This window comes from Etheostoma cragini, chromosome 5, assembly GCF_013103735.1.
Source record: "Etheostoma cragini isolate CJK2018 chromosome 5, CSU_Ecrag_1.0, whole genome shotgun sequence".
Taxonomy (NCBI): Eukaryota; Metazoa; Chordata; class Actinopteri; order Perciformes; family Percidae; genus Etheostoma; species Etheostoma cragini.
In genome coordinates, this window is record NC_048411.1 from 29156727 (window position 1) to 29170911 (window position 14185).

Genomic DNA, 14185 nt, shown 5'->3' on the forward strand with positions numbered 1-14185 from the left:
GGTTTTGCATCGCCAGACCCTCCTCCACAGCGCTGTGGAAGAGTTAGCCAAAAGGCTATTTTTCATCTGCAGTCTTTAGACAGATCGTAACAAGTCACAATAAAAAGTAAAATTACATATTTACATAACAACATAACAATTAATATATTAGACATTGGGTAAAGTACTACTATTTAAGTTAAATATAAGAAAAATGTAGGTAAATATACACTAGAAACATAACTGATCAACAATCAGACATCAGACAAAAAACACAGTGACCTCCACTTTAGGGGGTGGCAGTAGCTCACCCCATAGGGGGTTTGGTTGGGAACCGGAGGGTCTCTGGTTCAAGTACGGAGTGTGGATTGGTGGCTGGAGAGATGCCACGTCACTTCCTTTTGGCATCCTTTTTGAACCGGTCAGGGCGCTGGTTCAGCTGGCAGCCCACTCACTCTGACATCTCTGCATTAGTGCTTGTGTAGGACCTGATCGTGTGTGTGTGTGTGTGTATAGTTCAGGCCTGTGTGTGATCACTAACAATGTGTGTACGCAGAGTGTTAATTGGAATTTACCCATAGGGGAATAATAAACAAATTAATTAAATAAAAAAATAAAAAAATGACAAAACAAAGAACTGGGGGAATATCTGGCGACATCAGAGCAATCCCAGAAGTAGAACGTCGTGTATACAGGCTATACCTGACCTGACCTTACTCTTCTATTTCATATTGTCTCCAAGTAAAGCTTGCATTTACATATGGATTGATCTCCAGGTCTACATCAAACAGAGTCAGAGTAGAGGGGTGTTTAGTTTAGAATACAGTCATTTTGACTTGTGTTGTTTCATCTGAATCATTATGTAAGAGAAGCAGTGTTTGGATTGATGTTCTCTATGTTATGTGTTTTATGAGTGTCCCTCCGCTGATGTAATGTCTTAACACCGAGGTAAATAAGTGAAATAAGTGTTGCATTCCCATCCATGTAACTGACCAGGCATGAATGTTTTTTATGTCTGTTGTGTTTGTTTAAGTGCAGAATTGATAGAGTAGTTTGTGTTTTTGTGAACTTGAGATTCCGTTATTTCTCAATCAAACAAAGTTAGGCAAAAATAAGAAGGGAATTGTGAAGACATTTACAATTGTTTTTGTTTTGTTGAGATCTCATTTTATTTTCAATTTTCAGCAGCTGCGCTTCCTGTTTGGTCGTGTGTTAAAACCAACAAAACAGGAAGTGTTTCCCGGTGAGAAGCCCGTGGGGGGGGGGGGATCACACCTCCGTCTTGCTCTCTCGTCCACGAAAACACTGCAGACCTTCCAAACAGCCATTACTTCCCCACTGCTGCGAAAATGGGACATAACACGGAAGGGTCGTCCTTCTTGTGCACTACGTATTGGCAAGCTTTCGAGTCAAAAACTGAGATGCATTCTTCAGGGAAACGTTTGGGGGTTGCATACCTGCAAGTACACATTAAACACACAGTCAGCAGGGTGTGTAAAGATAGGCATGAACTGAACAGTATGACAAGTGGAAATGGCAAAAAAACGCTGACTTCCTGTTGAGTTTAGGGAGTGGGTGTAAGAGGCTGTTTGTACTTCTCACCATAGTACATATGTGTACCAATTTTAATTAATCTATGGGAAAGTTAAAGGGGGGGGGGGGGCCAAATGCTGACACAGTGTTTTGCCCATGAGTTACACATTCAAGTCAAAACTCACGTATCCAGGCAAAGTCACTACAGCTAGGTGATACTAGCGATTTCGAGTCTGCGACATATTTTGGGCTATATTTAATAAACATAACCTGCAGTAGTACACAGTCGTATGTGTGTTGTTTTGATTACAATGTGCAGAATTACTTTATGTTGGCTACTTTTGTCTATTCATTTCTATTTCTCACCGTTAATTACAGAGTGTGTAAAGCATCAACAGGGGTTGCCATTGTTGTTTACGTGTGTGTGTGACGTCAAACGATCTGGTACGAGATCCCGGGTAGTAAGGTACGGGTTTAACTGCCGTTCCAGGGCACTTTCACTGGTAGAAGGTTGTGGGAACACAGCAATAAACTTTGAACCTGTTAGGGGGCGCTAGCGAGCCATTTTTACGCACCTTTCACGAAACCCTTAGAGTACATAAATGTTCACCAGGCCTGATTTTTTTAGTATGTTTAAGCCCTCAAAAATGTGATTCATTCATAAAAATAAAATTTGGGCCCAAATTGCAGTGTTCTCATCAATGTTTTGTACTTACGCAGAACAACAGCTATTGCAATTACAGTTCATACATCTACTGTTTCTCCATGTAGATCCCACAGCGTGCCACGTCTGATCCACATCGTCCTGACAATGGGTCATGCCTTCTGCTGGAAAGAGAAAGTGGAGTATATTACAAAATGTAAGTGACATAAATGTAGCCTGCTGTATCTCTGGTTGTTGTTCTTTATTTTTTACCTAGTTTCTCGGCCCTGAAGTAGCAGAAGCCGCTTGACAGTGACGCCAGAGCACAAAGCAGCAAAGCCAGAGCCAAGTATTTCTTTGGGGGGGAGAACAAACATCACAGTTTTACCATTTAATCTTGGCATACTGAATCCAGATGTGTAGGCCTAACCCAGTTTCCAGATTAAATCTTTTTATTTATTCTTTTACCAAAAAGCTTTAAAGTTCAACAAATAATATTTAGATTTTTAATCTAAAGTATAATTGATGGATTACTTCTTACAAATCTATAACACTCAGAATCTGCAACTATGTGTATTGTTGTAAATATATGTATATATGTGTATATATATATATATATATATATATATATATATATATATATATATATATATATATATATATAATATATATATAATTTGTGTGTGTGTAAATTGAGTCAAAATACATTTTGATTACTTTTATCCACTAGTAAACATCAGTTTTTAAAACCTAAATTCAGCTCCGAACAAACAATTCATAACCATGTTAAAACTCACCATTGTGGCGGTCAGATTTCCGTCCAGTTTGTGTTTAGGTAAGAGGTTAAAGTATCCTGTACGTGGAACGAAGGGCTCTGTCTTTTAAACAGGGTCTGTTGCAGGGACCTTTGGAATTAAATAAGCGGTGGGGGGCGATGCAGTTTACAGGAAGAGGTCACTCACCATCGTTTGTATTTGTCTTAAACATAGACAAACAGTTTATGGTCTTAACACAACAAACAAAAACACTAGAACATGCAATGTAAAAGTTGTGTTTATTTTAAGATTTGACAGAGTTTTTCAAAGTAACGTCTACTTAATTAATCTTTCTATCAGTGAGAAATTGGGCACTTTTGTGAATTTAAATACAAGCAGGACATTTGCCCAATTATCTTACATTTTAGCGTGTTTCGCCGCTGCCAACTGCAGCTATCTTATTTCTTCTTAATGCTGGACTAATTTCAAAGATCTCATCAGTCACTTAGAAACAAAAACATAGAAAAATAGGGACCTGTTTGACAAGAAATCAACGGTATTACCCTTTTAAAGGGTTGGAAATGATCCAGAGTCTGCTCTAATCCAGTCCATGTTTTGCGTCACTCACTGACGCGCCACAAACTGGGTTGCCAGTTTTCTTCATATGTAGCCCTGACTGTCCTCCTTGTTTTAACCGCCCCGGAAAGGAGGGATGTGGAAGCAAACATGGCAACAGATCACACAACAAAAGGAAGCGAGGCTTCTACGCACGGAGTAATTGTGCTTTAAATAAACCTCTATAATTAAAAGAAATACGTCATTTTTTGATCTTATTTGGTTCAAAAGAAGAGTTTAAACCGTTTTGGAAAACATGGAATAATAGAGCGAAAAGGTGAGCAGCAGAACAGCGATACACACCCCAGCTTGATAGCTTTTAGCTTGCTATGCTAACGTTAGCATTGCAGGCCAGCCCACAGACCTCAGTCCCTTAATACAGCGGTAGCATTAATGATAAACATTGAGCTAACCGACACGTAAAGTTATTATATTATTTAACCGACGTGTTAATAGTAGTAATATAAGTTATATCATCCCAAAACAGCTCCATTATATATGATAATGATACTTAGTATATGGCTGCAATGATTAATATCTTTGCACATCCTGCACAAAGTCGTAACGTTGCATCTTATTTGACTTTCTAAAACCGTTATATTGTATATATGTGTTATAATGTTTCAGGCATATTTTCATGGCAATGTATCTGTTCTTAACTGTTGAAATACCTTGCTTTATTGTGATTGTTTATTCCATTTCTATGGGTTTATTGTTTGCCCTGAACACACCATGACCCATGCACGTGTAAACTTAATTTGACAACAAAAGTCATTCTGATTCTGACTTAATGCTCACCGTAGACTATATAATATATAAATGCATATGACACTGTTGTCAAAACCCACGCAATCAACAGAGAGACGGCCTCTTGGAAGTTTGTACCCCTATGTGTCATAGGGGGATGTTTTCAGCCCAGGGGTAGGGGTAAGATGGAGAAATGAAATGGGATTCAGCCTAAGCACCTGAGTCTCTGCATGTTTGGATTGCTTTTTTGTTGTTGACGTTTTTGTTGTACGCAAATCATCAATATAGCTCAATATATACATAATCAGTAAAAGATTTGATGGCGAGATGCAAAAAAACGGGGCTTCATTCGGGCATTCTTCAATGCAATGTTTATCTAGTTAAAATAGAAAGAAAAACTAAAATACCAGGATCCCATGGGGGGGTTTCCTTATTTTCAAAAAGTGGATTTTTTTTGCAGTTTTTACCTTCATTTTGTGTTTAATTATGAGGTTGAAATACTTAATTTTACTTCATTTGCGCTGGATTATCTTGTCTGCGGGTTTCTTAACAAGCACACCTTTATACACCAGAAATCTTTACTACAATGTTGTCAAATTGTTTACCAAGATCCTGTACCAACCTTTTTTTAGTCCAATCGCACGCCTCACAGATTTTGCCAGGAGTTTAAAAAGTGAGCTTGAAGTTAGTTGCGTGGCTTGTTGATACATTAAATGTTAAACTGTTGAAAAGTGAAAAGTGGTGCTTTTAATAAGATTAGGGGTTCGGTTTGGTTTAGATCAGCGCTTCCACCCCCTTCTACATCCTGATCAGGTTGATGCAACCCCAATCTGTTCTTTTATTGCCAAATTATAGTAAGGGGCTTTTGACTTACATTGGCATGCTTTGTGTTCAGGTGGTGACGTAGACCAGAGGGCTTCATACAGCTGTTTAGCCAGAACCTCACTGCACACCTCACCGTGGTTTAGGGCCATGTGCACTGCCAGTCCAAGCTAAGCCCAGACCCAAAGAAGTTCATCATATTTCCTTTGTTTTCGTCCAGTCTGATGCCCAATCTCGTTGCCTTAGTCTTTTCTCTACTTGCCTTGATGATGAGCGTACAGTATGTCCTCTTGATTTGCTTCCTTTTAGGTCTCCCTCATCTAATCTTTCTCTGGCTCAGTTTCTTCTCCCGTTTTCCATTTTAGGTTTTTAGCTCTTGAAAACTCCCACTAAAAAGTATGGGTGTAGTTATTACACTATTACATTTTCCCTCTTGCGCAACACCCTGAAGCACCCGAAATGGGGAATTGCTGGTTTAGATCATGTCTATTTGGGGGGGTGTCCCAAATAGACATGATCTAAACCAACACCTCCCCCGCCTTCCACACTGAAAAGAAAAGAGAGAGGAAAAAAAAAATGTTTATCTCATTTAACATATTTTGCTCTTCACCAGTTTGGTCTGAATCCACTCGAGCTGTTGAGGTCTTCCCGGGGCCCTTTGGGGCCCAGGAAGAGGATGCATCGAGGTGGGGATAAAGACTTCCAGATATCGGCACGAAAGATGGGCACATCCTTGCTCTTCCAGCTGTCGGCTCACGAAAGAGAGCTGGATCTGGTGTTTCTGGACCACAGCTATGCCAAGCCATGGAATGCCCACCCAGACGCCAGCAGCGCCCGGCCCACCAGGACGCTGTTTGTTACCCCCCGTCGCCAGCCCGAAGCCTTGTCGTGAGTCAGAAAGCTCCGTATCATAACCACGTATCTAGGGCTAGATGCCAATTTCAATACTTTTTAGACGCTGAGTGACAAAAAATGCCTCGTCATTAAATACCCAAATACCGGTATTAGTATCGGTACCGTTATCGGAAAGTTTTGAATGATAGCCTGAAATCCCCTAGTGATGAATTTGATCAGTAAAACAATTTTTCTGCCTTGAACGTACCCTGTCAGTAGAGCCCTACCGGTATCGCCTGTATTATCGGACGATATTAGGCATTTCCCAATCTTTCGGGATCGGCATTTATGAGGGACGATTTAAAATATATATATATATATATACATATATATATATATATATATATATATATATATAATAAAAAACGGACTGTCAACCATGTTGGCTTTGCATAGTCTGTCCACCAGGGGATGCTTTACAGCGTCTCTGTTGGCAACAGAGTTTTTTTTGTTATTGTGTTTTTGTTCAAAGGACTTTAAGTTTCATATCTTAAGTTTGTATTTTTATACATTTTATTTATCAGACATTAATATAGTTTGATGTTCCTCTGTTCTGTTAAATAAATTCAATAAATCAAATTATCATCATATTATTTTAGTGAGAACTCATAAACAACTCCAAATAACTAATGTGGAAATCTGTTTATATTTTGTAACGCGTTTCCGGATTTTTTTTTTTTTTTAAATATATATCTGCATATCGAATTTTTAAATAAATGTTTGTATCGGTATTGGTCTTAAAAATCCTTTATCGGCCGCGCTCTACCCATCAGCCTCTTTTTTTCTCATGAAACATGTTATGTTATTTTGTATGTATATATTTGTTTCTGTATTTATTTTTTATTTCATATTATGTATATATATATATATATATATATATATATATATATATATTATAAATATGTTTATGTATGCACCATTCACCCCGGCAAATTCCACAAGCGTAAGTTATTGTGGCAATAAACCCGTTTCTGGTTGGTATTCTTTTCTTTTTTGTCTGCAGAGACTGTGATTCTTTGTTGGATGTGGAGACGGTCACGGAGACACCTGTTCCTCTGTATGATAACCAGAAAGCTCTCAGTGTGATGAAGGAGTGCGAGCGCCACGTTCTGTTCGCTCGCACGGTCGCCGAGAGCCCTTCGCCCCCCGACGACTGGGAGGACCACGTAAACAAGTAAACATCTGGAGCCAGCCACTGTTCACTCGTTATCTCCTTGACACTTCTGACATTATGATCGCCATTGTTTTGACTTTGTCATTGTTCTGTTTCAGGACGGGGTGGTCAGTGGCCCAGAACAAACTGTTCAATAAAGTCCTTAAAGCGCTACAAGCTGAAAGACTAGCCCGCCTGGCCAATGAAAATGTAAGTTCTGCTCATTTAATTCTCTTCTCAACAGCTGTGAATTTAAAACTTATCTTCAGTTATCAGTTATTTTATCAGATCTAATGATTGTAGTTGGTTTAACGGTGGACTTCTTTGGGTAGTCATGTCTTCACGCTTTTTGAGTGTTATTTGTTTATTTTCTGCTCTAGTCGTTCAACATTTTGGACAGATATGTTAATAATAATGGTCCAAACATTGTGTGAAAATGCATGTTTTTATATTTAAAAATGAGGACCCAGAAACCCACCCATTGCATGCGCCTATATCTTCCACAAACCTAGGGAAAACACTAAATGCTTAGTCTGTATTTGAACCCGTATGTGTGCTTTTTGTTGTTTGGTAACCTTTGCGCTGTTAAACAAAACCTGTCGTGCAGTGATGACTGTTTTAAAGAAGTTCACATAGCCTACGTCAGTGCTTTATTGGATTATCATTGGATGAGCCATCATAAACCTTAAAAAATCAATGCAACCATATCACGAAGGCTGTTGCAACACTGTGTACTCTGTTAGGAGTAAACTCATTTTGGCAGAAAAAACCCCTTGCAAACAAGTCCCAGTGTGTTTTGGACACTAAAAGCTCTGGGTAGTGTCCAAACACAGGGTCAGGTCTTGCGACAGAATCAAAGAGTCAAAGATCATCAATGATATTATACAATGTTGACTACACACAACTTTAATATTGGCCACACTAGCATTCTAGTTTGATTTCTTTTACTGGAATATGCTTTTTTTTTTTTTTTTTTCTTTTGGATGAGCATGTCACCCCAGCTCTTGAAAAGCACCTAGTTGGTTATTTTGAGTTGCGCGTTTTTTAAGTCAAGGCAGCATGTCATCCTGTAAAGTGATGTGTGAGTAAAGCCATTTGTATATAATTGCCATTGTTGGTGTCTCGTGTGATCACGTTTTCCTTTAGGCTTCCAATGAGCCGATCTTGCGCAGGATAGCCGTGGACAACTGTGCCAGGAAGGTGCGGCACGCATTAGCCAGCGTGAACTGGGACACCAAACTCACGCAGTGGTTACACACTACCATGATTGAATCCTTAAGCCTCGCTATGCTTGCTGCATACCTGGATGTTCTGCAGACTCTCAAAAGCAAGGTATGATGGGTGCAATCTAACACAGAGGAAGAATTCGTCTTTAGCTCTTGTCAGATGTCTGCACCAGTGTGTCTAAAGTCTGTGATTTTTGATTTATTACTATTCTTCTTTGCGCCTCGGAAGTTGCCGTTGCTGATTGACAGAATGTTGCTGACGACGGCAAAGAGCGGCGCTCCGAGTGCAGAGGCCCTGTCGCTGCTGTTAAAACGGCCCTGGGACCCAGCCGTCGGAGTCCTGTCTCAAAACAAACCGGTAACACTTTGTAGCATTGTAATAGAAACTATTTTCATACAACTTACTTTGAGTTTGTTCTTTGTGATGTGTAAAAGTTAAAGACCAGATCTCTGTCTGTTTCCCTATGTGTTTTAGAGCAAGCTTCCTGGAGCCCCCCTCATCCTAATCGCACCGTCAAGCCCGACCAATCCTGCCCTCTCCACCTCGCGGCGAATGAGATTCTGGCAGTCACAGCTCTCTTGTTTGGGAAAGGTCTTAAGTCTTACTAAATTAAATCTATTTTACCAAGGTATTTACATTGCAAAAAAGTGCCTAAAATAGCTGTTTGTTCGTCAGGTTATTCCTGTCCACAGTCACGTGAACAGCGGGGCCAACATCGGCATCACACAGTGCTTAGAGCACATGTTGGGCACGGTCAGAGCCAAGGTGATGGAGGTATGATGATCTGTTTGTATTTGCTGTTTTTGTGACTGTAGTCTCAGAGTGATGATAACATTGTTCTAAGGTAATCCATGTAGATGATTTGTTTTTAATGTGCATTTACAATAGCATTCATTGCATGGAAGGCTGCCTTGTACAAAAGACTCAGGCTGCATCTAAACGACTACGTTTTCATTTAAAAACATATGTCTTTGCCATGTTTACGCCTCGCTTCCACACTTCTCTGGGGTTTCCGAACACCTAAAACGGAGAGATTTGGAAACACTGCTGTGACCGTTTGGTTTGGAAACAACAATGCACGTCAGTCAGTCTTATCGGTTAGGTAGCTTACGTACCTTTCAATAACAGTTTCACTTCGTCCTTGCTCCAAGATGATAAATCTGTGCACTTACTATTCATATTTGTTTTATAAAGTATTTTAAATTTATACATCCATGATTTTCAACTGCGTAGTAATGTCAAACAATCTGCTTCCTGTTTACACTGGCGCAGGCATGCTCAGTGTGTGTGTGTGTGTGTGTGTGTGTGTGTGTGTGTGTGTGTGTGTGTGTGTGTGTGTGTGTGAAGAACCATGTGACAGGTGTGGTCAGACGTGTAAATATGGATTGAGTTAGTAATTAGTTCTGCTGCTGGAGCTAAAACTCTAGTGAGGACAAAGATTTGGTTTTGTCTCAAAATGTCCCCTAAGAATAATAGAAACATAGTAGTCTAGAGGTAGTCTCAGACTTTTCTAAATTTCTTAGCCCTTGCAGAGTACTGTTTTTTATTTTACTAAGCCAATGCTTAGTATGTTACACATCAAACCCCATAGTGACCGACTAGTAGGGGTGGGAATAACCAGATATCACCACCATACTTATGCCACGATACAATATTATTGCGATTTTATACATATTGCAATAGTCTGCGATATATTGCAATTTATAACCTTTCTTTTCCAACTTCTAATTTTTCCCAATTTCAAATGTTGGCCAAAAAAGAAACTTTGTCAACATCTGTTCTGTTTGTTCATATCGCTTTAATGTTGCTGCAAAAATGGGACTGTCAAGCAGACAAACTGACCATAAAAGTGTGCACCTGTGCAGCGATACAGTGTTGCCACTGAAAATATTGCAAAACTATGCTGTATTGATTTTTTTTCTTAATCCACCCCTACCTACTAGACATGTTGTGTTAAAATGTCTTTTGGAAATGTATTACCCGGAAAATAGTCTTGCCTGTGAAGCCTTTTGTTTCAACGTTTCAGTGATCGTGTCTAACCATGTAGAATACAGATTCTGTTTTGTTTAATGTTGGATTTTGTACATGATGTCTAGAGCTGTAATCATTGTTGATTGTTCTAAATTTAACCCCCAGGTTCACAGTCACTTCCCCCACAAACCCATCATCCTGGTCGGCTGGAACACTGGTGCTCTCACCGCGTGTCACGTAAGACTTCTTATAACCATCGTTGTGATCTTGTGTGATGCTTAACAGTTTATACCCTTGGAAAATACTGTTTTCCCTCCTTTTTAAGGTGTCATTAGTTGATTACTAACTTAATAATTACAGGTATCCCTGATGGAGTATCTGACTGCTGTGGTGTGTCTCGGCTTCCCCTTGCTAACAGTCAACGGGCCAAGAGGGGTAAGACATTGTCTTCCAAGGATTTTTTTCCTTTTATATGTTAATATTTCTTTAATTTCATTGTTTCTACTAAGAAAACTGACCTTTATCTTTGTTAGTTGTTAACCCCCCACAACATGTTCAATATCACTAAATCTTTATTTTGTTGTTGTTTAGAAGCAGAGAGAGGTGCCATTTCAATGAGTAATTCTGTGTGATTGTAGGCTTTTCAGAAGCTTTTTAATCCAGCCTGAAACTACAGTGTCTTTGTACAATAAATCCATATTTCTGAACCCTCAAATTAAGTTATGTAATGTTTGATATTGGGGCATTGTTTCAGACTAGCGGGATTCTGAGTGTTTAGCATGAAAGATAACACCTGGGCCTTTCCAAACAAGGCTGGATGTGGACTTTTCTGGGAAAAATCTGCCAGTCCCACAATGAGCTTTACCTATTAGTATGTGCCATTTCTGAGTCTGGAACGCATATTAATGTTACAAAAATCTCATGCCATGGGACCTTTAAGCCAAAAGTCTTGGGGGAGAGAAGTGTCTTACACGTCGGAGGGTTAATGTGCTCCTGGTTTGCAGGATGTGGACGACCCGCTGCTGGACATGAAGACTCCGGTGTTGTTTGTGGTTGGCCAGAACGCTATGCATTGTAGCATAGAAGGCATGGAGGAGTTCAGAGAGAAACTAAGGGCCGACAACAGCATGGTGGTTGTGGGAGGATCAGATGACAACCTCAGGTCAGGCCCTGCCCCGCACCGGCGGTTTAACAAGCTGGAAATATACAAATATAATTATATATTCTTTCTAGCAGAGTCTAAGTATTTTAATACCATTGAGTGGTAATTGTGACACTAAGTGGGGTCCTTCCACAGAATCAATTCAACAAAGATGAAATCAGACGGACTGACGCAGACCATGGTGGACCGCTGCATTCAGGTTGGTCCTTGGTTGGTCAATGCATTTATTCAATTTCTCTGTTTTGTCTGGAGTGTTTCTCATCGTCTACAAAATATTTATACGGCAGTATATTGTTGTCCTCGGTGGGATATGAGAATGAATACACTGGCGCCAAATATAGAAGCCCTGTATAGATTTCCCTGCTTACCCGACATACGTGACTGATCTGCAGGATGAGATAGCGGACTTCTTGTCAGGCGTCCTCACACGGGCAGAGGGCCACAGCCATGGCTCAGGGGAGATGAGGGACCTGGACACGGAGAAGAAAAAACGGCCTCGGCGGGAGCTTCCCTTTGACATGGAGAGAGGACGGCCTTCCTCCCCTGCGCTCCGAGTTCCCATCTCACCATCAGGTTCAGAGGTCAGTTAACAGAGGCTTCAATTACCGACATTTTGAAAATGGTTAGAAGCGTCACTTATTTTGAGCCTTCAGATGACCAGGGCTGCATCTGATTATCAGGGCCTCACAAAATCTGGCAACGCAGAATTCTTTACTGTTTTTTTGCAGATTTTAGACAAAAAAAGAATAAAAAAATTCAAATTAAAGTTAAATGCTATGTCCACAGTATGTTCATTTCCACACATGTTCCTTCTGGATGGCCGCTGAAAAAATTGTAAAAACAAAAAACGGCAGATTCTGTTTGGGGCTGATGATTATTAATTTTCTATGAGAACACTTTAAATAATATTGCTTAATTTTTCTACTTCTAAATAGAATAATAATTGACGATAGTTGCATCATGTATGAAGATAGCTCCGTTTCTTTTGTGTCTCTGTCCAGTCAATAAAAAAAATATGGAAAATAAGAGAATTGGGATTGTTTTGAAAGTCATTGCGTCTTTCTTAATCTTTCTCATTTTTGCTAAGTGGGAATAAAAGCCAGATATGCCGGATAATGTGAAACTAATCTGCCAGACAGCAGTGTTGACGATTTTTTATGATAGCATTTCACTTCCTCCACTCCTTCGAGTAACAGAATTAATGTAATAAATGTGTACTATATTCTTAAGTTTTCATTCTGTAGCCTGCATTTGGGATGAATTCTAACATACAGACCTCCACTGAGCTTGTTCTAACAATTTGCCATTATAGCAGTGTTTGTAATGAGTATTTAAAGCAGTATGTGTATGTTCAATAACTGACAGTAGGATTACAAAGATTAATCGATTATTTGTCAGATAATTTTAAAAAAAGAAAAGAAATTGATCTAATTAATGGCTTATTTTTTGGTCGTTTTGATTGAGTCTTGAGTCATTTTTTATGCACCTTTCACATGTGAATATGTTCTAGTTTCTCCTGTCCTCTGTGACAATGAACTGAATATCTGTGAGTTGTGGACAAAACAAGACATTGAGGACGTCCTCTTGGGCTTTAGGAAACACTGATCCACATTTTTCACTATTTTCTGGCAACAGCTAATCAACAGATTAATCGACAATGTAAATAATCGCAAACACACTAATGAATCATCACTCATCACAAGATGTTCCTCCTCTTCACTGTGTCCCCCAGGATCTGTCTAGTGTCTGTAGCAGTCCCACTTCAAGTCCCAAACCCAAGACGTCTGGTCTGTCTCCAGCGCAGAAGTCCAGTCTGATCACAGCCACGCAGCTCCTAAAGACCCACATGCAGCGCTCCGGCACAGTACTCACTCACAAGCAGGCTCAAGGTTAGTTCAACTCCGGAAACTTTAAAAAACAAACAAACAAAAACACACACACAGTACGCAGTCACGTTCACCTAAACGTGCGCAGTGATCCTTGGTGCCTGTGCGTACACACATCTCTCATTCACCTCAACTTCTGCTGAATTTTGCAAAAGCTATGCAAGCAGAACAGACGGAGTGAAATGTGAAAATGATTTCAACTAAAGATATTTAAGAGATTATCATGTCAAAACATCTGATATGGGGCGAGATGGAACGTGACTGAAATACTCTCCTCTCATCCTCTTTTCTCTTCTCTTCCTACAACTTTGTTTTCCGGCCTTTTCCCCAATTCATTCCAGCTCAGTTTGCTGCTTTTATGAAACAAAACATGCTTGTGAGGAAAAATCTTCCTCCCGGCAGCCCTCCTTGCATTTTTGGTAAGTGTCTATCCTTCTTCCTTTCTCTTTCCTCTTTGTCTCTTCACTTCTTTTCTCCTTTCCATTGCCCCAACTTTATACATAATGAATGTCACACACCGAAACACCGCACTGGCTCCTCACTAAACATCCAATGTAGTGCTTTGAATTTAACATTGCTCAAACCCAGTATAATACATTTTATATAGCAAACATTTTTAAGATTTAATAACATTGGTGGGTTGGTGGGGACTCAAAAGAAAAAACAGCCCAGGTTCAAGCCCCCTCAGCAGTCTGGTAAATATGTAAGGGAAAATGTAGAGCAAGGGGGCCATTACTGCAAATTAAACACCAGCGGGTCTAGTCAGGGCCTTGCCTCACCCTGAAGGAGTTTAATTGT

At 39.8% G+C, this 14185-nt stretch overlaps 2 protein-coding genes across 10 annotated transcripts in view; one reads left to right on the forward strand and one right to left on the reverse strand.

Annotated features, from left to right (window-relative positions):
- Positions 1–1150: 1150 nt before the first annotated feature.
- On the reverse strand, positions 1151–3091 carry LOC117944270 (beta-microseminoprotein J1-like). Its single transcript, XM_034870929.1, has 4 exons — positions 2953–3091; positions 2429–2510; positions 2229–2334; positions 1151–1436 (listed from the first exon to the last, which is right to left on the reverse strand). The coding sequence occupies exons 1-4, from the start codon at positions 2953–2955 to the stop codon at positions 1307–1309; spliced, it is 321 nt and encodes a 106-aa protein (XP_034726820.1). The 5' UTR covers positions 2956–3091; the 3' UTR covers positions 1151–1306.
- A 500-nt stretch (positions 3092–3591) lies between these two features.
- kansl3 (KAT8 regulatory NSL complex subunit 3) overlaps positions 3592–14185 on the forward strand; it is a 340892-nt gene continuing 330298 nt past the window's right edge. For 6 of the 9 annotated variants that reach the window (XR_004656523.1, XM_034870864.1, XM_034870868.1 and 3 more), the window contains exons 1-15: positions 3592–3802; positions 5708–5982; positions 6992–7162; positions 7261–7351; positions 8288–8473; positions 8597–8725; positions 8843–8959; positions 9044–9142; positions 10505–10576; positions 10700–10774; positions 11344–11501; positions 11637–11700; positions 11894–12082; positions 13234–13390; positions 13729–13806. Coding sequence is in view for 8 of the 9 variants with exons in the window: in XM_034870864.1 (XP_034726755.1) it covers positions 5771–5982; positions 6992–7162; positions 7261–7351; positions 8288–8473; positions 8597–8725; positions 8843–8959; positions 9044–9142; positions 10505–10576; positions 10700–10774; positions 11344–11501; positions 11637–11700; positions 11894–12082; positions 13234–13390; positions 13729–13806 (1798 nt within the window). In the remaining variant the exon portion in view is untranslated. The remainder of the gene's footprint in view (positions 3803–5707; positions 5983–6991; positions 7163–7260; positions 7352–8287; positions 8474–8596; positions 8726–8842; positions 8960–9043; positions 9143–10504; positions 10577–10699; positions 10775–11343; positions 11502–11636; positions 11701–11893; positions 12083–13233; positions 13391–13728; positions 13807–14185) is intronic. The other 3 variants (XM_034870872.1, XM_034870867.1, XM_034870866.1) reach the window with 2 other exon arrangements.

What these genes read in the sequence shown, in the direction of transcription:
- LOC117944270 (XM_034870929.1), bottom strand. An exon ending in CTTCAGGGCCGAGAAACTAG is followed by an intron (nt 2,335 to 2,428) that starts GTAAAAAATAAA and finishes TTCCAGCAGAAG; the next exon opens with GCATGACCCATTGTCAGGAC. An exon ending in TGCAATAGCTGTTGTTCTGC is followed by an intron (nt 1,437 to 2,228) that starts GTAAGTACAAAA and finishes GTGTACTTGCAG; the next exon opens with GTATGCAACCCCCAAACGTT.